The sequence below is a fragment of the Anolis carolinensis genome, chromosome 5, assembly GCF_035594765.1.
Source record: "Anolis carolinensis isolate JA03-04 chromosome 5, rAnoCar3.1.pri, whole genome shotgun sequence".
NCBI classification, from domain to species: domain Eukaryota; kingdom Metazoa; phylum Chordata; class Lepidosauria; order Squamata; family Dactyloidae; genus Anolis; species Anolis carolinensis.
The window spans coordinates 97,671,222-97,695,833 of NC_085845.1; the positions used below are offsets into that span (position 1 = coordinate 97,671,222).

At 39.8% G+C, this 24,612-nt stretch overlaps 2 protein-coding genes across 5 annotated transcripts in view; one reads left to right on the plus strand and one right to left on the minus strand.

Annotated features, from left to right (window-relative positions):
• The window catches only part of LOC100556446 (proline-rich protein 5), a 224,284-nt gene that overhangs the window by 169,690 nt on the left and 29,982 nt on the right, over nucleotides 1-24,612 (plus strand). The gene's annotated exons all lie outside the window — the stretch shown is intronic.
• phf21b (PHD finger protein 21B) overlaps nucleotides 1-24,612 on the minus strand; it is a 225,715-nt gene that overhangs the window by 14,153 nt on the left and 186,950 nt on the right. For 3 of the 4 annotated variants that reach the window (XM_062981958.1, XM_062981955.1, XM_062981957.1), the window contains 7 exons: nucleotides 21,476-21,826; nucleotides 16,494-16,616; nucleotides 9,799-9,850; nucleotides 7,185-7,261; nucleotides 5,951-6,005; nucleotides 4,204-4,226; nucleotides 2,945-3,103 (listed from right to left, as the gene is read on the minus strand). In XM_062981958.1, the coding sequence (XP_062838028.1) occupies nucleotides 2,945-3,103; nucleotides 4,204-4,226; nucleotides 5,951-6,005; nucleotides 7,185-7,261; nucleotides 9,799-9,850; nucleotides 16,494-16,616; nucleotides 21,476-21,826 (840 nt within the window). The remainder of the gene's footprint in view (nucleotides 1-2,944; nucleotides 3,104-4,203; nucleotides 4,227-5,950; nucleotides 6,006-7,184; nucleotides 7,262-9,798; nucleotides 9,851-16,493; nucleotides 16,617-21,475; nucleotides 21,827-24,612) is intronic. The other variant, XM_062981956.1, reaches the window with a different exon arrangement.

The following is a 24,612-nucleotide window of genomic DNA, read 5'->3' on the forward strand; positions in this document are numbered from 1 at the left end:
AGAAGGCCGAATAGCCCCTTTGGCGAGAAGGGCGTCGACCTCTGCGAGAATTTCTTGAGAGGGGTTGGAGAGAAGGACTTGACCCGTGGGCGGGAGTTCTTCGAATTCCAAGGCATAGCCTTCTTGGACAATTTTGAGAACCCAGGCATCTGAAGTAATAGATTTCCACCGGTGAAAGAAGGGAGCCAGGCGGTCTAGAAAGAGACCATGAGGCTGATTTGGTGAAGGGGAGGGGTGTGGAGGCATGAGAGCTGCATCGGTACCGAAGAAAGAGTCTTTGGAAAGAGAGATGGCGTCAGGAACGCCGGAGAGGTTGAGCAGCAGTGGGGGTGGCTCGGCCGCGTTGTCTTTGTGGCTGAGCGGCCCGACGGGGTTGCTGGCGACTTTGGTTGTTTGATACCGAGGGACGCCGGAAGGATTGATGGCGGTAAGAAGGAGGCGGGAAGCGTCGAAAGCGTTGAGGAAACCACTTGGTGCGGTGAACCTGGGGTTGATCGCCGCATTTAGTGGCCAGAACTTTGAAGTCGTGGTTGGTTTTTAGTTTGTCGTCGGTGCCAGAGTTAAAGAGGCCCATGGCGTCGAAGGGGAGGTCTTCGATGACCTGCCTTGAGGAGGAAGACAGACCGGAAGATCTCAGCCAGGCGTGGCGACGAATAGCAATGGCGTGAGCAATCATCTTGCCGGCCGTGTCGCCCGTATGCTTAGCCATCTGGATTTGATGATGCGCTAACGAATCGGCCTCTTGTTGGAGGGTGGACATGACGGACCGGTCTTCATCCGACAATTTAGAGAAGAAGGGCTGAGCTTTCTCCCAAAGGATCTGCTGGTATGCCCCCATACAAGCCCCATAGTTCGCCATTCTACAGAGTAGGAGAGCTCCGGAATAGAGCTTTCGACCGACCGCATCGAACCTCTTGCCCTCTCTGTCTGCAGGGGTAGTGGATTCACGGCCGGAAGACTGAGAAGCTTTAACGACCATGGAGTTCGGGTCGGGATGGTGTTTAAGCCATTCTAAAGTGTCGTCATCTGTACGATACCAAGACTCGATTCTCTTCGAGGTAGGAGGGATCGAGGAAGGAGTCTTCCACGAAGATTGGATGACATCTAGGAGATAAGGCAAAAATGGCAACAGCGTGGCTGGAGGGGCCTGGGCTTGGACCCGTTTGAAGACTGGGTCAGTAACTGCCTTGGAAGTCTGTTTGATTTCTAGACCCAGGGCGTCGGCCATTCTAATCATTTGTTCGGAGAAAGCCCGAATGTTGTCGGTAGGCGAAGGAGGGTCCACCTCATAGGCGTCATGAGGAGGAGAGAGATCAAGGCCTAAGGATACCACCGAGGCCGAGAGAGCGGAATCAGGGCGATCTATATCGATCTCATCGTCCCCAGCCCCTTGAGGGGACTGGGGGGGAGATGACAACACAGTCTCTGGTGGCGGCAAAGCCTCAGGAGCAGAAGCCATCTGTGGGCGAGTATCTTTGGAGGCCGAAGCCTGGGCCGCTCGAGCCAGGCGAGTGGTCTGCCTACCCCTTTCCGGTGTCGAGGTCGGGGGAAAAAGCTGCTGGCGAGACGGACGATGAGAGACAGCAGGTCGAGGAGAAGGCACCCTGACCACTGTCTGAGTGGAGTGGTGGGGTGAGTCCTGCAACTCGCCATCAGAAAGTTGTTGAGGAGAAGTTTGGCGAGGTCGCTGAGCAGGAGCGATCGGAGAGGACCTTCTAGAAGAAGTCGCCGAAGAAAGGACGTCCATCTTGGAGGAAGCAGAAGAGGAAGAACGTTGGGTAGCCCTCTTCTTAGCGAGTGGTTGTTTTGATGGAACCCTCAGGGATTTTCCCGGCGTGGGAGGGACCATCGCTGAGTCGGATTGGGACCGACGAGCTTCCTCGTGAGCCCTTTTAAGGGCGATCTTCATCGCAGAGGTCGACGGAGGAGCCCCAAGATGGGATCGGGCCGAAGATACGGAAGCCACCGAGCTCGATGTCGAGGAAGGGCCGACCCGACCAGAACGTGTCGACACCGTAGCCGTGGTGAGTGTGCACGGTGGTTTAGCGGCCTTAGACGATCTGGAGGCTCTGGACGCCTTAGACGAGACCGAAGGGGCTTTAGCTGTTGAAGCCGACATCGAACCCGGATTAAGCGGCGGCTTCGTGCCCGAAGTCGACGGAGCGGGTTCAGGGGCAAGCGATTTTTCGTAGAGCGCCGCTCTAAGCCTCGCGGCTCTATTCTTTCTAGCCTGAGCCGTTAGGGCCAGGCAGAAACGGCAGGTACCGACAACATGTGCCTCTCCGAGGCAGTAGAGGCACTTGGCGTGGCCGTCGGAATCAGGAATTTTAGCGGCACACTGAGTGCAGCGCTTGAAGCGAGTCGTAGACATGAGAATCCGAAGTGAACCTTGCGGCGGAAAAAAAGGAACTGGGGAGGAGACGCCGAGGGCTGCCTTATATGCCCTCCGGGGACGGAGGGGCGTGGCTACCGCCAAAATTTAAACTTCAGCTTGGGAAGAGTTTCCGTTGGGACCTGCGCAGGCGCAGCCTCTCCATTAGTGTGCATTCACAGAGTACACGAAGAAAAAAGAATGTTACTTTTGAGCTTTGTGCATGAAAGCATTGTAAATATCCCCCGGCAAAGCCTCTCCTTCTCACCCCCTTTTCCTACTCTATTTCCAGGTGATGATTTCTAATGTTAGAAGAGTTACTATCAGTGTTGTTTGTTATCAGTTCCTGCCCTTTCTTCCCAGCCTTGAATTACCAATGGACTTTCATAACATGATTTCCTTTGAAGTAGAAAAAAGGTTTATGACAATGACTAATTAACTAGATTAGAGTAATACAGTTTCTGAGACATGAATATTATAAGTCTTCGCATCAACTTTATCCACATTATCCACTTTGCATGCAACTCATACCTAAGATTTTAGTTGAGACCTGTGGTCTAAATGTTGGCTCACCTTTTCTTGGCACTTAGGACAAACCCAGACTCCTTTGGGGGCAGTCTTCAAAGGTGGGTCCAAGCAGTTGAGGTGATAGGCTCTTGTACAAGTCCCACAGGGTTGCAGATTGGCACCATGCTTGCATGCTGAACAGTAATCCTCATGGCTGACATCATTCTAAGAGAAAAAGCAGGAGTGTCCATTGATCTTTTCACTCCACTGCTTGGCAATTCGTTTCTGGGCAAAGTACAAGATGTTGGTTTTGACCTTTAAAGCTCTACATGGTTTGGGTCCAGGTTACCTACAGGGTCACTTTCTCCCATACAATCCACCCCTTTGGACACTGAGGTCCTCTCCTCTAGGAGATTCTTACTCCAGCCAGCCAGACTGGTTACTGTCACTCAGAGGATCTTTTTTATCGGCCGCCTCAAGAATATGGAATGACCTGCCAGAATAGTTGGGACAGCTAAATCTGCTGTTGGAATTTAAAATGCAACTGGACACCCATCTCCTCCAATAGATCTACCCAGTCAATTTTAACTTGTAAATTTTAATCTGCATCTCATCAGTGGATTTAAACTTGTCTTTTAACTCTGTGTATTGTGTTGGATGTGTTTTAAGAGTGTTTTATCTCTTGTTTTAACAATGTTATACCCCATCTCGAGCCACAGGGAGAGCCGGGTAATAAATGTAAAATCATCATCATTATCATCATTTCATAGAACATTTCACAAGTAATATGTAATACAGTAGAGTCTCACTTATCCAACATAAACAGGCCGGCAGAATGTTGGATAAACGAATATGTTGGATAATAAGGAGGGATTAAGGAAAAGCCTATTAAACATCAAATTAGGTAATGATTATACAAATTAAGCACAAAACATCATGTTATACAACAAATTTGACAGAAAAGGTCATTCAATACACAGTAATCCTATGTAGTAATTACTGTATTTATGAATTTAGCACCAAAATATCACGACGTATTGAAAACATTGACTACAAAAATGTGTTGGATAATCCAGAACGTTGGATAAGCGAGTGTTGGATAAGTGAGACTCTACTGTATAACTACCAGTTAGTCTAACAACTATTACTCCATATCTTCTAGCTTCTGTTTGAGATAAATACTGTAGAGGGAAAGTGGCACGTGTCTTCTGTACTCCTACCACAGCAGCAGCAATGTAACAGCTGTGACATTCTACTAATAAATAAGACACATTTCAGTATGCAATGAAGAGGCAATATGAACAGATGATGGTTAGCAAACGTACCTTCCAACATGGATCCTCATTTGCTAGCATTATGAAAAAATGCAGAACACATGTTAGTAGCAGTGAGATTAAATGCCTAATCTGTCGTGACTTCAGCTAGTCTGTGTTAAGAGAAAAGTTACAGCTATTTTGATGTTGTCTACACAGGTAAAAAAAATCTTTAATTCTCATTCTCCTGGTCTATAGTGATGTCTTTATGCCACATACAAAACAATTTTAAATGGAATTGGGAGCAGTATTACTCACCAAACGTTTCCCCTATGCAAGCTCACTTAAAAGGCAGTGGACAATAATCATGTGATTTATACTTAACATTATTTTCTGACACGCTGCTTTGTGGGTGGGGGGTACTCTCCTCGTACATGCACATATATTAATACATAAATGTCTCCATTTTATTTGATGCCTCAATAGGGCACTGGTCACCCTATAAAGCAAAGCGAAGTGGCTGGTGTTGTAACACTGATAGATGGAGGTGTGCTAATACCAGTATCCACACAAAAAGCTAACTGGAAAGAGAGCATCTCGGTGGGAAAGATCAGGGGACCTCCCATCTACTTATGCTACCCATCCGCCTAAAACCCCATTTGCCTGCTCAACAGCAAAATTGACTCAGATTGCAGGCACATGTAGAGTAACCTGAATTTTCTCAAAATTTGTGAGTAAAAGATTAATATTTTGATTAATATTTAAGTCCTCAAGGAACAGAATTAAATTTAAATCCTCAAGAATGTTGTGTTATGCCAGCACTGGGTATCAGGTGAATACAGTTTTCACCATGAAGCCCATCTCTAAGGCTATCCGTGTCATTTTGAACAGTTCAATATTTTTCCTTATTGTGTTGTATTCCTTGTTTGTATATCATTCCTACTTTTATTTGTGCACACTGAACATATACAATGACACACAACAACATCAGATGTGATATACAAAGCATTGCACGTAGGACTGCACAAGAGGAGGGATATATCTTTTTTCTGAAATAGCTTAGTGGATACAATTAGGAGGGCTGTCAATGATGAGGTGGTGGTTATATGCAATTTTCATTTTAAAATGAAGGGGATATGTATCCAATAATGGCAAAAATGGGGAAAATAGAAAATTTTGTCAAAAACACTAGCATCAGCATAATCAGGATGGATTATGTGCGACATAATTCATTTATATGATCATGAGGTTTTTTTCACATGCCTAGATATTTGAATGAAAAGATTTCTACTAGTTGTTCTTCTTTCTCTTCTTTCATGACTTTTACAAAATTCCAAATAATTTTACTAACTCATATAGAATTCTAGAGAATCCAATTTACTACAATTTTCATTAAACAATAGCAACAACAACAACATTTATTACAGTCCATAGATCCATCAGTGAACAAACAGTTGTTAACAAATTCTCCCATCTCATTGTTTAAATTGAATATACATGGTTTCAAGTATTATCCCTCTCCGCGGTTAGCTTCTCAGCCTTGTTGCCACTGCGAAGAATTTTGTCACTATGAGTGTCACCCGGTGGCACTTGTCCTCTAAAAGATATCTAACAATCCCTTGCAGGGCATGGCCGGTCATGTGGGACAAAATTGGATATAAAAGTTGGCTACGTTGCACTGTATAATAACAGCACTTCAATAAAATGTGTTGTTCTATTGTTTCTACTTCATTTCCTTCACAGGGGCATAGTCTTTGTGAGAAAGGAGTTGCAATTTTCATTCAAACATATATTCCCCACAGTAATTTGAAGAGTTTACCTCTTGTGGTCAGGAACAAGGGATTGTTCAAATAATTTGATGCGAGACGTTTCCGCTACAAAAGAGAAGAAAGTCCAAGTGATAATGCGAATAGAATTACATAATGATTTTCTTCTATCAGCCTCCAAATACAAACGACAGTTTATGATAAGCTAATCACTTACACATGTACAACTGGAATATTTCAAGTTGGCGTATTTCAAATTTATTACATTTTTTCTCATATGATACACCTGAAGCATGCAAAAAGACAGTGTAAATAATTTGTACTTCTGCATTGCCATTTGGGGGGGAAAATGAAAATCTGAAACCAATATGTTTAACATTGTGCCTTGATCAGTCATTTCAACTACAGTAGAGTCTCACTAATCCAAGCCTCGCTTGTCCAAGCCTCTGGATAATCCAAGCCATTTTTGTAGTCAATGTTTCCAATATATCGTGATATTTTGGTGCTAAATTCGTAAATACAGTAATTACAACATAACATTACTGCGTATTGAACTACTTTTTCTGTCAAATTTGTTGTATAACATGAAGTTTTGGTGCTTAATTTGTAAAATCATAACCTAATTTGATGTTTAATAGGCTTTTCCTTGATCAGTCCTTATAATCCAAGATATTCGCTTATCCAAGCTTCTGCCGGCCCGTTTAGCTTGGATTAGTGAGACTCTACTGTATCTAAAGAGTATCTCTCATATTCACATCACCAGCTGCAACTCTTGGTTTTGAATTCCATAGTGATGGACAAGACAGCATAACTCACACAAGAACAGGCATTCTGCCCTATCCACTTTTCCTTTACTTAAGAGAAGGATCTCCCTTCAACCCAGATCATTCCTGCTGCTTTTGGAAGAATGTTTTCTACAGTGGATCTCTCAGTCTCATTCACTGCCTTTGTTCATCCCTAGAAGCAGAAAGTTTGGATATAGCTTCTCTTTTCTCCTTCCATTTCTGGTGGATTGCCATGTTTTAGAGTCCTAGGACACATGTTAATTGATCATCTCGAGGTCTCCAGGTCCGTATTATATGGTATGCAGTGTAAGAAGGAGGAAAGAGAGATCTGTTGTTTCCATGAACTGCGGCCAGATATTATAATTCAGAAAGCACTAGTGAGATTATGAAGTGGAATAATGCCCTAAATCAAAATGTTGACCTTAAACACCTTTACCATATGGAAGGCACCTTGGGCCCAGAAGCAAAGCTGAAAACAAAACCAACCAGATGAGAGTCATACCTCTGTTTCTAAGAGACCACTATAGGCTGGATTGGCTGTGCTTCGTCTCTTTCTTTCCTGACGTTTGCTCTGAATTTCTGTAATCAAATTGGGAATGTTTATACTTTTTGTGTGCTCATTTGAAAAGAAAATTGTTTAGCTCCAACTCCATTGACCCAATACATTCTACTGTTTAGTCTTAAGTTTACTTAGAACTTAATTTCCAATGTTTAGCTTGAATGCATCTGCCTGATCGCATTTGAAAAATAATTTGGAAAAAGGACTACAAATCAGCAGAACCTCATAGTCATCCAAACTGGATGGAACACTGACTCAAAAACATAATATTTGAAAGCTCTGGAATTCATGTTCAGTGACTGCTGGAATCCCTAAGTAACATAAGTAAGAGAGCTAGAAAATATTAGGCAAATTTGGAAATCATACTTAAATTTATTTATATATTATTCCACCTTTCAGCTAGCATGGGTGATTTAATGCAGCTATTTAAACCAAATTACAATTTTAAAACTATGGGGATGGAGATTACTTTAACTCTAAGGGCACTTTTAATTAAATCAAAGGATTCAGGAACAGGAGCCTGAATTTTGTTGCTAGTCCACTGTTCTAATACGATTTAGCATTGTGTTGACCTAGCATTCAACAATGCATTGAATGGGTCTATTCTAATTGGGGCTCACCAACATGAATCCATCTAATAACCTTTCGTTCATGTCCCTATGACAAACAATTCTCCATATTCTTAGCAATACATCTTTCAACACTTGATGCCAGGGCCAACCCGAAGAGGAGTTCTCTTTACCTTTCTTATATAATTGGGGAAAAACATGGAATTTCAATTGGACTGACAATTTCAATGTGATTGCATAAAGATCTAGGACTGTCTGTTCTAAAATAATTTGTAGATCCAAATTTATTATAATGTTATTTAGCTTGTTTACTTTTATTTTTATCATTTATGGACAATGAAACATTTGATAAAACTACTGATGTAGGGAAAAGAGGCAAACGGGTGGTTACAGGTATTTTCAACAGTTATAATCAGAACTGTTCAATACATTAGGGCATAGCCCTAATCGTGATATGAAAAAAATCCAACAAATAAAATAAATTAGAAATTAACTTTTGTACTTCCTTCATTACAGAAATGTCTTCCTTTCCAGTATTCATTTCAATATATTGCCATTAAAACATTACGAATGCTGGTGTCCTACTTTTTTTTGAACTGCTTTTATATTTTTGTTCCTCCAAGCATTAAATGATTTTCAAAAATTCTGCCACAATATGAAAAGATTCTTTTGCAAGACAAGCAAACTTCAAAGTGAATGGCAAGAAATCCTACACTGCATACGGTAGCTTTTGAAATGTTATGTTCTCCTGTGTACTTCGCATTTAAAGAAATTTGAGGGGTGTTTGAAAAGAGAAGTAGTCAGCCCTCCATATGCATTGATTTAACCATCCACAGCTTGAATATATTCCCTCCATCAAACAAAATCCAAAAATCAAACCTTAGGCAGGCTAAACCACCAATTATAGAAGATCTTGCCGACCGGAAGGTCGGCAGTTCAAGCCAGAGCTCCCGCCATCAACCTAGCTTCTGCCTACCTAGCAGTTTGAAAACAGCAATGTGAATAGATAAATAGGTACTGCTTTGGCAGGGAGGTAAAAGACACTCCTGAAAAACATGCCGGTGATCAGGAAGGTGTCCATGGGTGACAAGCTCCTCAGCGTGGAAATACAGCCTCCAGATGCCAGAAATGAAAAAAGAGGGAAGCCTTGCCTCTGTTTATGTACTGTCTGTCTTTCTTTGTCAATTGTGTAACAACATTGAATGTTTGCTATATATGTACATGTAATCCGCTCTGAGTACCCTCTGGGAGATAGAGAGGAATATAAAGTATACTATTATATTATTATTGAAGCCCATATTACTATGCTATTGTATATAATGGAGGGAACCAAACACCTGCAGATGCCAAGGGCTCATTGCATAAGGGGCAAATGATAAATTACATGGAATGTATGATCATGCTTAGGATTTCAGGGTTTTAATGTAAAATAGTTGTTGGCGGGGACAAGATGGGCTGGAGGGGGGTGAGAATTAGGATCAGGTCTGCGATAAATTTGTTTTAAACCTTGCCCTTGTACTAGAGTCTCCATGAAAAAATACAGCCATGCTTCCCTTTTTGGTAGACATAAGCTCTGAGGAGAATTTTCATTTGGATTACATTTGGCAGAGAGGATGGAACCACATCACTTCTCCACATTATGGATCTGATCTAAATCACCCTCCTCCGTAGCTACTACTTCTTAAAACGAAAACAGATACATCAAATGTAATATTACCCTTGATGTATTATATCTTTCCTCCCCTTAGGCCTCTGCAGAGATCAGCAATCATGACACTTAGATTTTGAATTGGTTTCTGTAACTGGATATATGCCAAAATCAATGTAAATTATATTACCAAACATCCAGATAAAGTTTTCCATTGACAAAAAGGACAGTTGAGATGGATTACTCCCCCAATACTTTTAATAACAAAGTAATTATATATTTTTCAAATCTATTTTTCAACAGAACAGACAATATTTTGAAGTAATAAAAGCATTCTTACCTTCCAAGTATTCAGTTGTAACCAAGCCTAATGCTACCATAAAGGCAATTTTCTAGAGAAGAGAAAAAACTCACTTTTAATATTTGGATGATCCCTATAAAATTCCAGCAATTTAAAAAATGTCCCAGTTTGTACAAGATGACAATAACATGAACTCCTTAATAATGAATGTCCTTGATTCAGAAGAGAAACCACAAAGTAGCATATTCAGATGCATTCCTCTTCATCTGTCCAAAAATGAAGGCAGAATCCTCTGCTGCATTTCTGTTTGGCAGAACAACAGAATCCAGCAGAAGTGGGAGGTTGTGTTCTTCCCTTCTTACTACAGCCCCCCCCCCCCCCCCAAAAAAAAAGCTTCCCCAAAAGGCTTGCTTTGGGTCCCTCCAGAAGTGGTTTACAGGCAGCTCTGAAGGCAATAAGGAGACTGAAAGGACATTCTGTCCTGTTTAGGTTCTAGCATAATGCAACTCTTTTGAATTTCCTTCTTCATCAAAAGGAAGACAAAAAACTTGATTTATGTATTTGAACATGGCATTTAGTTGTTTTTATGTTAAGCTATTTATAATAAATATTTGTAAGAAGCTATCAGTTGAATCCTATGTAGGTTTATATTTGGAAGTAGGTGAGGATTTGACCTATATTCTAATAAAAATAATGAAAACATCCAAAAGATTGTCCTATTTATATGAGATATGGTACAACTGTTTTAACAGTCTAAAACAGGGGTCCCCAAACTAAGGCCCGGGGGCCGGATGCGGCCCATCGAAGCCATTTATCCGGCCCCCACAGCACAAGGGCAGAAGGGGGTTGGGCTAAATGACCCAAGGGGTCTCTTCTTCTCTTACAACCATCATCATCATCATCATTATTAACATTGAGGCTGGGTGGCCATCTTTCAGGGGTGCTTTGCTTGTGCTTTTGGTGCACAAAGGCAGGAGGGGATTGGACTCAATGGCCCAAATGGTCTCTTCCAGCCCTATTATTATTATTATTATTATTATTATTATTATTATTATTATTATTGCTATTAACATTGAGGCTGGGTGGCCATCTGTCAGGGGTGCTTTGAATGTGCTTTCGTTGCACAAAGACAGAAGGGGATTGGATTCGATGGCCCAAAGGGTCTCTTCCAACCCTCTTTTATTATTATTATTATTATTATTATTATTATTATTATTATTATTATTATTATTAACATTGAGGCTGGGAGGCCATCTGTCAGGGGTGCTTTGCTTGTGCTTTTGGTGCACAAAGGCAAAAGGGAGTCGGGCTAAATGGCCCAAAGGGTCTCTTCCAACGCTCTTTTTGTTGTTGTTGTTATTGTTTGGTGGCCAACTATAGTCCGGCCCTCCAACGGTCCGAAGGATCGTGAACTGGCCCCCTGTTTAAAAAGATTGGGGACCCCTGGTCTAAAATATAAATGATAAAACATTTTAAAGTTTTGAGTGAAACCACTGGCACATAAATTTGGCTTGATGAATCCACTGACAGGGATAACTATCTGACAATGTTAGTAACAATGAACACAGGGGCTAAAGCTTCAGATATGGAATGCAGGGTGCTTTGGACTATCCATCTTTCACAAAAAGCTCAGCTGGAATTAAATGTCTAAAGTGGTGTGAGACTGCTATGAAGACAATAATAATAATAATAACTTTATTTTTATACCCTGCCCCATCTCCCCGAAGGGACTCGGGGCAGCTTACATGGGGCCTTGCCCAATAAAACAATCAAATATCAAAACACAGCAATAAAACAGTTATCCAATAAAAACATCAATTACAGTAAAAACAATTGTTAAAATCAACATAAAACATACAATATTAACACTGGAAACTAATTCATTGAACCCAGGCAAAGTGCAACATGTGCCGAAATGGGGAAGGTAATTTCACAGTTGAAATGGACAAAGTGCAATATAGCATTGGCAACACCTCGAGAATGGGGCTATTCTAAAATGGGCAGATAGATCAGTCCGACACCAAATTAAGTATCATACCTATGTCACATACCTATGTCTCTCCCTCATCTTCTAGTAAAACTTAAAAATCCAGGCAATCTGTGTCTGCCTCTGCCCTAGCCCCCTTTCCCAAAATGGCATGGAGCAGCCAGGGAACCCCAAAGCGCAAGGACACCAGCATCAAACATCAGAGAAAGACATGGGGCTGCTCTTACATTTCTTATAACACATAGCTTGGCTTTTGACATAACCAATACTGGTGGGCTGCTGTGAAGATGAAATGCTGCCCTGGGCTCCTTTAGAGTAAGGGCAAAATACAAATTACGGAAACCTTGGAATTGTATAACTAACTAGTGTACACTGTGTATAACTGGTTCATGTTGTAAACTGTTGCATATTTCTCTATGGAATTTTATAGCCCATGGCATTTTAAATGAAATTTCGGCATCTGATTTTCTCTTTTCAGCTATAGATAACAAGGCTATTTCTAGCTTACTACTTTTTAAAACTTGCTGTGAAAACATTAGCCTGCTTGATCTGTTTTTCAGCATTCCTTTATACACTAAAGATATCCATTTCTTTGTACTTTAAGAAATCAGCCGCACATCTCTCTGCATAATTCAGTAAGGACTTTCTTTTTTAAAAGAACATTTTGTGTTGTAATTATATGTTCTAGTTGCCTTTACATGCATTTACACTAATTACTCGGTTAGTTTTAATTATACTAATTGCATAAATGCATGTTAATCAACTAAAGCTTAATCAGAGAACAAAATAAATTAAAGCAAAGCCTATGTACTCAAATGGGAAAGCTATAATATTTGTTTTTTAGCATACATATACAAAGGGAGACAAAGAAACAGATCTGAGTCTCTGCTGCTTGATAACTAAGACGTCCAACAGAACTAACACTCCTGTTGGCTCTCGCTTCCACTTTAATATGCAGAAGGCACAGCTATGTAATCTTAAAAATACTTTCCCAAGCTCTGATTGTATCTTCTTTAAATTGCTTCAAAATACTACTTTATGCAAGGCCAGAAAATAAGCACACTTTAAAAAGAATAATAGTATAAGCAACAATGATTGTTGATTCATTGAAAATAATAACATGGATACTAAATATGGGGAAATGGAAAGTAGATAAAGTATGTGAGTATATAAATAGGTACCGCTTAAAAGCTGGGAGGTATTTTAAGGAACCCATAAGGAAATGCCAGAAAAAATGCTGGCAATTTGATCAAGGAGGAAGTTTACTAACAGAGTTCTTCAACAGGGTGATGGGGTGACAGCACCAACACACACCCTCAAACATGGCCGGAACCGTTGTTGAAGATGGGGAAAGCCTATCTATGTACAATTGTTTTTCTTGTCAGTGTATACACGGCACTGAATGTTTGCCGCATATATATGTTCTGTGACCTGCTCTGAATCCCCTTTGGGGTGAGAAGGGTGGAAAATACTGTAAATGAACATATATATATATATATATATATATATATATATATATATATATGAAAAATTGAAATTTCCAAATGTCCTTTCTGGTTTTGAAATGGGAAAAAATCCCTTCCCTCAACCTGAAACAGCTCAGGAGGGCCAAAAGGATAGTGTAGTTGCCCCCATGCCGCCTAGATGGCACACAAGGCCTGAGTAAAAAGATTTTTCAGATGATAGTATCAGCAGGGCGCCAGGGAGTGGCTACCAAAAGTGACTTGGGAACTGACTGCACTGGACAAACTCTGATATATAGAAACATTTAGAACAGAATTATAATGTAAAATTTGGAGAAGCACTGAAATATCAAACGTAATCAAGTAGTCATGTTAGTCCAGCAAATTTACGTATATTACATTAAAACGAGTATAGTCACTACATTCTTTTTTTATTGCATTCCTTCTCCTTGTAATTTATACTACTACTAGCTGTGCCCGGCCACGCGTTGCTGTGGCGAAGTCTGGTGGTATGGGAAATAAAGTATTGAGGAATTGGTGGTAGTTAAGGTAAAGGGTAAAGGTTTTCCCCTGACATTAAGTCCATTATAAATGGGTTATATAGCTGTGTGGAAAGGCCTTGAGTCTACACTGCCATATAATCCAGTTAAAATCAGATAATCTGTATTTTAGAGGCAGTGTGGAAGAGGCCTGATTGAAGTGGCCCTGGGCTGAGTGGGTTGCTAGGAGACCAAGTGGGTGGAGCTTAGCCTTCTGACAGCAGACCAAGTGGGTGGAGCTTAGCCTTCTAACTGGCAGCAATTGGATAAAAACAATTATTCCTCTCCCTCTAATTAGGACTTTATTTTTCTTTTCTTTTTGTTGTATGAACGTAGAGGCATGGATGAGGGGTTGTGCTGCCAAGTTTAGAATTTCTGGGATGTGTAGTTTTGTTGTTTTGTCCTAGGCTAAAATTTCATTACCCTTTTATATATATAGATAAGTGATGATGATATCAGCTGCACATTTCATTTACTGACCAAAACAGTCGTTTTCTCCCCCCACCCCTTCAAGCCTCACCACTGTCATGAAATTATTAGGTAGTCTCAAACTTTTCCTAAAGATATTACTGGTCCTTCTTTGCTTAGTTTCATGTGGGCTACTAAGGCATTACTCCCCATGGATCTAAACTAATTTTTTGTAAGGATTGCTAGGCTAATACATATGAAGTGTTTACAACACACAGAAAATGCTATAAAGTGTAGTGTTGTGACTAATGAGATGAATAATAACAAGATAGCTACCAAAATGGTTAAGCAATTGATTGGAGCCCCCAGATGGCGTAGTGGACTAAGTGACTTGAAGGTTGGGTTGCTGACCTGAAAGCTGCCAGGTTCGAATCCCACCTGGGGAGAGTGTGGATGAGCTCCCTCTATCAGCTCCAGCTCCATGCGGGGACATGAGAGAAGCCTCCCACAAGGATGGTAAAAACATCAAAAACATCCGGGCGTCCCCTGGGCAACGTCCTTGCAGACGGCCAATTCTCTCACTCCAGAAGCAACTCCGGTTGCTCCTGACACGGAAAAAAAAAAGCAATTGATTGTTTATTATAGCTATTACTGAAATTACTTTCCAATGAAAAAAGTCAAAGTGAAGTTCCTAGGTATGACTAAAAGCTAAAATCATTTATGTATTATGTGATTTCAGCTAGCAGAAAGTTAAAATAAGTGGAAATCTATTCTATGCAGGCACCCTTGCAATGGTAGCTATTCATCTTGCCCAATTTAAGTAGTAGCAACAGGGTACCATTCCCCAATCTCCTACTCTACAATACTCTTCAATATCTCATATTATTAGGTCCCATTTTACTATTTCATTTATAACAGTATTTCCAAGAAGATCTACAGTTATATTGTTTAAGAGTTGTTCTTAAAAGTTATTGCTCCAGGAATTGTGTCTTGGCACAAGTTATTAGCTGTGTAAATTTTAGACTATTTCTAAAGTGAACACTAAAACTGAGGTTTATAGAACATTTTGCAGAGAAACTGAAGTAGCATTAAAACCTCAACCAGAGCGTACCTTGCACTGGAACTGGATTATACACTAAATGTAATCTACATGCAGCTAGGCTGGGTACATCACATACAGCTTCATTACAAGCATGAGATGATATTTTATTAATATTCAGTACTTCATTCCTAAATTTGATCATCAAAATAACTCTAGCATGCCCAGTAAAACCTATTTATATAACAGGGTGAGGTTTGAATTTTCAGACAACCTTAAATTACATTTTAATTCCCAAAATACTATTCATTTGCATTTTTAATAAAAAATGTGGGATAGAAATAAAGGTGGTTGTTGTTGTTGTTGTTGTTGTTGTTGTTATTAATCATTTTGAGGAATAAATGATAAAAATTAGATTATTTTGAAAACCATTGTATTCCAAACATGGTGGGAATGGTCTCTATGACCCTAGAGGTCATTTTGAGGCGAAAGGATTGACTCTCTTTGGGCTAAAAAAACAGCTTGAGGTGCCACATGGGGCCCAAACATTGCACTTTGCCCACACTTGTGCTAACTATATAGTTATAGTTGGCAAAACCTGTAAAATGAAGTAAAGTATCTAACAAGGTAGGGGCAGCTAAAAAATTCAAAGATTTGCTGAAAACGAACAAATGCAAAAAATGGACATCTCATCTGATGGAAAAACTAGATGAGGAGAATACTCCTGAAGTCTTTTTTTTATGCCTCAATTTTTCAGAGACCTGAAGATATTAATACCCCCAAAGTCAAGCGTTATCTCTTTGTTGCCCCTCGCAAGTTGTCCATAAGAGGGTTGAGGGCACCTGAGCCAACGATTACGTCAGCAGAACATAACAAGTTCCACTTCTTCCCATGTAACTGTACTTTTTGCCAGCCACTACATGACTTGTCCATTTTTTCTATGTTAGAAGAACATAGCTGCAGCCAGGTAAAATTGATCCATTTTTTAAAGTTTCGGAAAAACACAACTGAGAACAGTGGTGATCTTCATTTTCAGCAACTCCTTTCCAAAACAACCATGTCAAGGAGCAGAAGAGTTGTGAATACTGCATATTTTTTCAAACACATTATCATACTAGAGAGAAAACTGATTAAATTATTCGGTCTCCCCTGCTTGAATAAATAATTTGAAGAAGCACATCCCTTCAATAAGTCACACCACTTATCCATCACAATAGACTATTTTATATACCTAACCTTTGTGTTAAAAATGCCTTTTCAGCACCTTTATGTATATCAAGTATGTAAAAAAAATTAACCTCTGGAGTCTCCTCCTTTTTCTTTTTGGTAGCAGGGGGTCCCTGAACTGACTCTTCAGAAGGTCTCTTAACATCCACCTTACTTTCTGTTTGGGTTTGAACTTTAGGCTGAATGATGATAACCTGTAAAAATATATAAAAGAAATGCTTAGAATGGGAGTCAATACTATTTCCTTCATAAAATAGAAGACTCTCAATCAATTATACTCTTGTGAAAAGGCAACACAATGATAGAGCATGAAATAATGTCCTCACATCTGTACAAAGTCTACAAACAGAAGAAATATTCAGTTTTACTGATCTGAATTCCAGTGAGATGTAATATGGATTCAATAGACCATGAATAGAATCTCCAAAACAAAGTAAGAAAACAAAAGAAATACAGTAGAGTCTCACTTATCCAACCTTCGCTTATCCAACGTTCTGTATTATCCAAAGCAGTCTGCCTCTTGCCCGGATCCACAGCTGTTTCTCTAGGCAGCAATTCTAAATTTGTAGTCAATTTTTTAGTAGCCCATGTTTTTGTAGTCAGTGTTTTCAATACATTGCAATATTTTGGGGCTAAATTTGTAAATACAGTAATTACTACATAACGTTACTGTGTATTGAACTGCTTTTTCTGTCGGTTTGTTGTAAAACATGTTTTGGCGCTTGATTTGTAAAATCATAACGTAATTTGACATTTAATAGGCTTTTCCTTTTCCCTCCTTATTATCCAACATTTTTACTAATCCAACCTTCTGCCAGCCCGTTTAGGTTAGATAAGCGAGACTCTACTGTAATTTCCTTTCAAATGCTGTTTCAAATGCATTTCTTTTTCATCTGTTTTCTGTTTATGAACAATATCCTACTGGTATGATTCATTTGAATATGCATTTCCAGAGCTTACAAATACTAGCTAATTAGCTTGCTAAATTGTTAACACATTCCATTTTTCTCAAGAATGTGACCCAATTAACAATGAAGTCAATCATGTGCACAACAGATTAATTATTTTTTCAACATTGCAATTTGTTGGAATTGGTGGGTCTTCTGGTAGATCTGACAAGGAAGCCCGTAGCAGACGTGACAACTTCAGACCCTCCACATTGGCCACACCCACACATTTGGTTACACAGGAAGGAAATTCTTGCCAAAAAAAAAACCCCCAGTGTGTAGGGATACATAGGGCAGCATGCTTCTTGTAGGAAGAGATTAAAAGCATCTAGAAATCACAGTAGAAGAATGGCTGGGAAGTAATTCTTCTAGGCAACAAGTGAAGATTGGAAAAGAAGAAACAGTGAGACTTCGTTGGACTGGAATGGGGTGGTGATGTGTTTTCTTCACCGTCAAGCAACCACAGCCTTTTACAGAAAAGACCTTAAATTACATGATGCACCTGACTCCCCTTGACTTCTATGTCTTTCTTGGGGGTGAGAAGTGCATTGTGACTCTCTTCAGTTTCCCTTGTATACTATTTTTTTATTCTAGGTTCTAGTGTATATTATTGTACACCATACAACCTTGTATATTATTATTGGATTTGCTCCAATGAATTAATTTACAATCAATTTTTGTTTGCTCAGTTTATTATTGCTCATCCCATACTAGACACTCTGATAATGAAATGGAAAGTTTTCCTCTTGCTTCAGTTCCTTATCTCATGCATTATCTCTCCCCCCTCCTGCTTTTCAATTATTCCACTTTTTATGTAATCACGTTTGAGAAATTCGGTAAGGTTGGAACTTGGAGACAAAACTTATTTAAATTGTGCCCTCATGTTTTGTGTTTTTCTTTTAAAAAAATCTAGGCCCAATTAAATTATGTGAGTAAAACATGTGCTTCTTGAAGCTTAATTTCTAGATAGGATGTGGAGAATCAGAGAAGATTTAGTGATTCAGTTGTGCATAAATATGTTCTGCATATGTTCAGAATCAACTGCACACCTTTCATACACTGACTAATGTTTTTAGCCAGCCACTTGGTGCTAAAATTGCAGTGGAGCAACATCTTCTGACCAAGATACATTGCTCTGCACAAACTTTTAATGTCACCCATTATTAATCTTTAACAAAAAGGCATTTGAAGGACAACTGAACAGGGAACGTATCAGTGAGGTAGGGTAGAAACAGAAATAAAATAAGAAAGATTCCAATCAGTATCAAAACTTAACTGAGCAGCATCATAAAAGACAGTCTTTCTGAACCATATAGCTTCCAGACATGTCGAAGTTCCAGTCCAATTCATAAGCAAGTACAGTAGAGTCTCACTTATCCAACATAAACTGGCCGGCAGAACGTTGGATAAGCGAATATGTTGGATAATAAGGAGGCATCAAGGAAAAGCCTATTAAACATCAAATTCGGTTATCTATATATATAAAAGAGTGATGGCATCAGGGCAGCGGACAAAACAACAAAACTACAGGCCCCCCAACCTCGAAATTTGACAACACAACCCATCATCCACGGCTCTAGGTTGATACAACAAAAAGAAAAGAAAAATAAAGTCCTAATTACAGGGAAAGGAATAATTGTTTTTATCCAATTGCTGCCAGGTAGAGGGATAAGCTCCGCCCACTTGGTCTCCTAGCAACCTACTCAGCCCAGGGGACAGGCAGTTAGGCCTCAGGCCTCTTCCACACTGCCTATAAGATACAGATTATCTGATTTTAACTGGATTATATGGCAGTGTAGACTCAAGGCCCTTCCACACAGCTATATTACCCATTTATAATCTTATATTATCTGCTTTGAACTGGATTTTCTTGAGTCCACACTGCCAGATAATTCACTTCAGTGTGCATTTTATACAGCTGTGTAGAAGGGGCCTCATATAATCCATTTCTAAGCAGATAATACAAGATTATAAATATACAGTGGAGTCTCACTTATCCAACATAAACAGGCCGGCAGAATGTTGGATAAGTGAATGTGTTGGATAATAAGCATTCACAACACATGGACAATGTATAAATACTATACAATACTACACAGGGACATAGACCCCCTCTACCCTCACCACTTTCACAGTACACAAACAACCAAATGCATACTAAACATAAAGACAACCATACAACAGACATTCAATACCACTACTACCTCAACAATTTCTCACCAACACCACCAGACAATGCCACAGCAACGCGTGGCCGGGCACAGCTAGTGATTTTATAAATTAAGCACCAAAACAACATGTTATACAACAAATTTGACAGAAAAAGTAGTTCAATACGCAGTAATGCTATGTAGTAATTACTGTATTTATGAATGTAGCACCAAAATATCACGATATATTGAAAACATTGACTACAAAAATGTGTTGGATAATCCAGAATGTTGGATAAGCGAGTGTTGGATAAGTGAGACTCTACTGTATTACGTATGTTATTTTAATGTTTGAAATAAATAGCTACATGTTCCAAAGCTATACTAAATATGGAAACAGCTATTTATGTAAATAAATTGTATTTATAAACAACAATACAATAACATTAGTAATTTTCTGTCCTATAAATGATTATCTACATTAAGCATCTTCTCCCCTATGAACCTTTCTGAGAATAAAATTTAGGCATGAGGTATGATTATGAGGACTACTTCTGAGGATGGCAATTTTCTCAGTCATCCTCATGACGGAACATTTCACCCAAAGAGGTGACTGTTGTTCCTAAGGAGTATCTCAGATTCATTGCACTGATATCTTTTTAACTGTGTTTTTTTTTGTATACCTGTGTTTTACAGCCAATATTATTGTATGTGTTTAACTTTTACTGGACTCAGCGTTAAGAACTGCAAAGCTACAGAGAAGCCACTACACAGCATTAAATAGCTTATTGATTTAAATATGCCTCTTTATGGATTATGTTTGAAGCTCTGTTTCTAAATAAAATATGTGTAAAACAGGGCACTTACTGCATGCAATTTATTCTACAAAGGATCCAGAGTTTAGTATGCTTGTTGTGGTGAGGCATCTAACAGTGACCGACTGAGCTAGCGTGCTAGAAGACTGTAAAATATTGACAATGAATTCAACATTTTACAGTCCACCCTAAATACATGGAGAGAATGGCTGGGATTAGAACCTCACAATGGATCAGGTGACCCCTGGGAAAAAATACTATATGACAGGGAGTCCAAAACAATTGGATTAAAAAAAATGAGGCAGACTAAAAAAAAAAAGGTTGAAAACGGTAGCTTGAGCTGATATGAGGGGAGAGATATGGCTCTTCCAAGGGAACTCTGAAGAAAACATTGTGGCAGTAACAGAATGTATATTTTTGCTAGGTAAGAAAACCAAACAGAACTGCTGAAGAGGCTGGGAAAAGGACAGGATGATTATGACTAGAACCTGGTAGCAAAAATGTCTGAAACAGCCACAGAGGGCCTTCAACTTCATATGCAAATGAGAATTAATGAGATATTTTTTGCCTGCAGGGTTTCTATTGATGCCATCAGATGTTTTTATTACCACCAATTCCCAAAAATTTCAGTGGGAACACACTGTGAAACAGAGTTCGTCTCAAAAACAGTATTCCTTCCCAACAGAAAAGTAGCATCCATGATCATGATGTAGCCTCAGCTAGCAGTCCTGACCTCCCCCCCTTCCCCACACACACACACACAAATGCCAGAACTCTCAAATTTATATTTTGGGCTAATTTACACACTAGGCCAGCCAAAATGGGTCAAAGCTGATATAATTTTGGCTCCACCCAAACTTTTTAAAAAATCCCTAAAACATTGGCTGGAAGTTGGCCAAAAATGAAACCAAATCACATGACATCACTTGCAATAGTATTGGGTACACCAGTGCCTCCTGCTTGAAAACTGTTACATAAAGTTTGCAGTTGGCCACCCACCCCTGTGCTAGCCCAAACTCAATAGCTATAATTTCACTCCTTATGTTTTTCATAATTTTACAAGAATATTTTTTATTGAAGAATGAAAAATCCAAAATAATTTTGAAAGCACAACTCAAGTTGGTTAAAAAATAAAACCTACCTTGCTGTCAGCACTGATGAGGAGTGGCTGGACTTTAATGTTGTCATTGACCACTGAGACAGCTGCACTGTTGCTGATCGGAGCTGCATTGCTGGGTGCTGTGGAGATGATGGCATAGGCTACGCCAGCACTGCTCAGGGGTGAGGAAAGAGCTGTCGGCTCAGCGATACTTTGCGACTGACTGCTGGGAGGCTGTACATGGCTAACGGTATTATTGGCAGTAGGGAGGGCAGGAGTAGGATTTTTGATGCTGACTACAGTTGCCTTTTGGAACGTCGGGGGTTGTTTGGAAAGTTGGTCTCTGCATGGAGAAATTGGGAGGCTCTCTGGAATCAGGGTCTTTGGCCTAACCTGCAGGGATGAGAAAATTGCATTATTCAACATCAGTCTAAATATAAAGCAATGCAAATGCAGCTCAGTAAAAAGGGCTATGGCTAGTCCTGGAGTAAGTATTGGAGATATTTCAACACACTAAATCAGGGGTCCCCAAACTAAGCCTCAGATACAGCCCTCCAAGGCCATTTATCCACCCCTATCCTAAACCTTTGACTTAGGGTTGCTCTGAAATCTATATTGGCATTAGGGGGTAGGGTGGGGTGGGGAAACACTGACAAGAGATGCTGACAAGACTTAGACGTGTGATGCACCAACCTTACTGGGTCTAAGCTAAAACGTGCCTGGTCAATGAATCGCCAGGAATTCCTTTACCCAATGCCTGGTGTTTTATGAGTAGATAAATTACCCCTTTCCAGCTGCAATGACACATGTCAAATGAATTTCACAGCTCTACACATCTGCCTGGGAGAAAGACACACACAGGAACACATATAGACATAATGGGAGATCCTGACACAAACACACATACAAATGGAGATCCTGAACTTAGAATACAATATAGGGTGATATTCTACCTAACTGGCCCACAAACAGAATGACAAAGAAATGGCAACATTGATCAGCAGAAGTTTGAATATTAAAAACAAATGAAAAATATTGAAGTATCAGTATTAAAACTCTTCCTGATTCACAGTGACTTCAGGACCAGTTCACAGATGAAGTGAGATCAAGTGTTCCAGACCCTTGTTTGAATGGATAATCTATATATATATAAATATAATGTGCATTTTATTATGGAGTAAACAACAAATCCACTGAACCAAATCACACCAAATTTGGCCACAAAAGATATAGTCATTCAAACAAAACAAAACAAAAACCCTAGAAAAATAAAGTCCAAATTAGAGGATGAACTGTTTTTCCCCTTGCTGCCAGTTAGAAGGGTAGGCTCCAGCCAGGGACAGCCAGGGTTCAGTTAGGCCTCTTCCACACTGCCTATAAAATACAGATTATCTGATTTGAACTGGGTTATATGGAAGTAGACTCAAGGCCCTACCACACACCTATATAATCCAGAATACCAAGACAAGATAATCCACAGTATCTGCTTTGAACTGGATTATCTTGAGTCCACACTGCCATATATTCCAGTTCAGTGTGGATTTTATACAGTTGTGTAGAAGGGGCCTCATATAATCCAGTTCTAAACAAATATAAGATTATAAATATAATATCTAAAATTACTGTGCTATAATAATACAGAACAATATAATCTCTAAAATCAGGACAGTAAAGAAAGAGCAAGACTCTGAAAACAGGGAAATTCCAGAAAGGAAACAACCAGGGCCAGCTAACACCTCCCAACAAAGGTTTCCCCCAGGCAGTAAGCAGCCAGGCTTTCAAGCTGCAAGGCAATTAAATGCTAATCAAGGTGACTAATTACAGCATTCATACTTGCTGCACTGAGACTATTCATTGCTATTCAACCTGGCCAACCAAGAATTCCACAAGGTAGAAAGCGGCCAGGCTTGCAAGCAGCAAGGCTATTCAGTGCTGTTCAACCTGGCCAACCAAGATTTCCCCTAGATAGAAAACCCTCAGGTTTTGAAGCCATAAAGCTGTTCCTTCCCATTCAAGCTGCCCAAGGAAGGATGCCCCTATATAGAAAGTGGCCAGGCTTTGAAACAGCGAGGCTATTCAGTGCAATTCAAATTGGCCAAAAAACCATTCCCCTAGAACACAAGTACCCAGCCTTTCAAACAGCAAGTGTATTCCATTGTATTCCAGCTCACCAAACAAGGATTTGCATAAGAAGAAAACGGCCAGGCTTTGAGGCTGCAAGGCTATTCACTTCTATTCCACCTGGTTAACAAATGATTCCCATAAGCCACAGCAACGCGTGGCCAGGCACAGCTAGTATTATATATGAAAGTGCATATTGCTTTGAAAATCAGGAAGTGAGTGTTAAATTTCAAATTCCATTCTGTGCAGCAAACTACAGTCTACATTGTAAAAATGCGACATTAAAATGAAAATCCATGAAGATTTGTGTTCAGGTGATATGATACTGTCATATTGGTGTAATTAACGCCATCCTGTCAACATGGCTCTAAGTTAACACTTTATTAAGCATTGCTTCAAGATTAAACATAAATAATGTAATATGCAACAAAGTTAACTCAACTTCTGTTTCTACCATTCAAGTTGCCACATACGTACTTGTCACTTTTCACACTTCTGTTCTTTGGAGTGGAAGGATTCCACCCTGACATTTCCCAATCAGATACAGTACTGAGAACAAGCACAAACAAGTTTCAAATGTTGAAGCCTGAATAAAGCAAATAAAATAAAGGCTTCTTGCAGTCCAGCACACATATGGACCACATGCAGTTTGGTGGCATTTTCCTGGGGTCCAAAATACAATAGTGGGAGACAATTCCAACTGACCCCCTGCCATTTCCCTGAATAGTTTCTGCAGGTTAAAAAGAGAGTGAAATCCTCATGTAGCCATTTGTTCCCTGTTCATGTTGAGTTATCTTTACCTTCAAAGTTCTCTTCAAGGGTCTGCCAAGTCTAATCTTTCTCACCTTATTTACAGAAATTTTCCTAACCCCCATTTTGATTCTTTCAATCCTTCTGTCCTCTCATTTAAATGATTCTGCTAATTTTTTTCAAACTTCCTCCATCTTCTGCTGCCTCAATTAAGACCAGGAAATCCTTCCTGGACTCCTCTATGTGAAGGACCACTTCTTCAATCTTCCTGATACCACTGCAACACTCACTTTTTCTCTGTAGCTTTG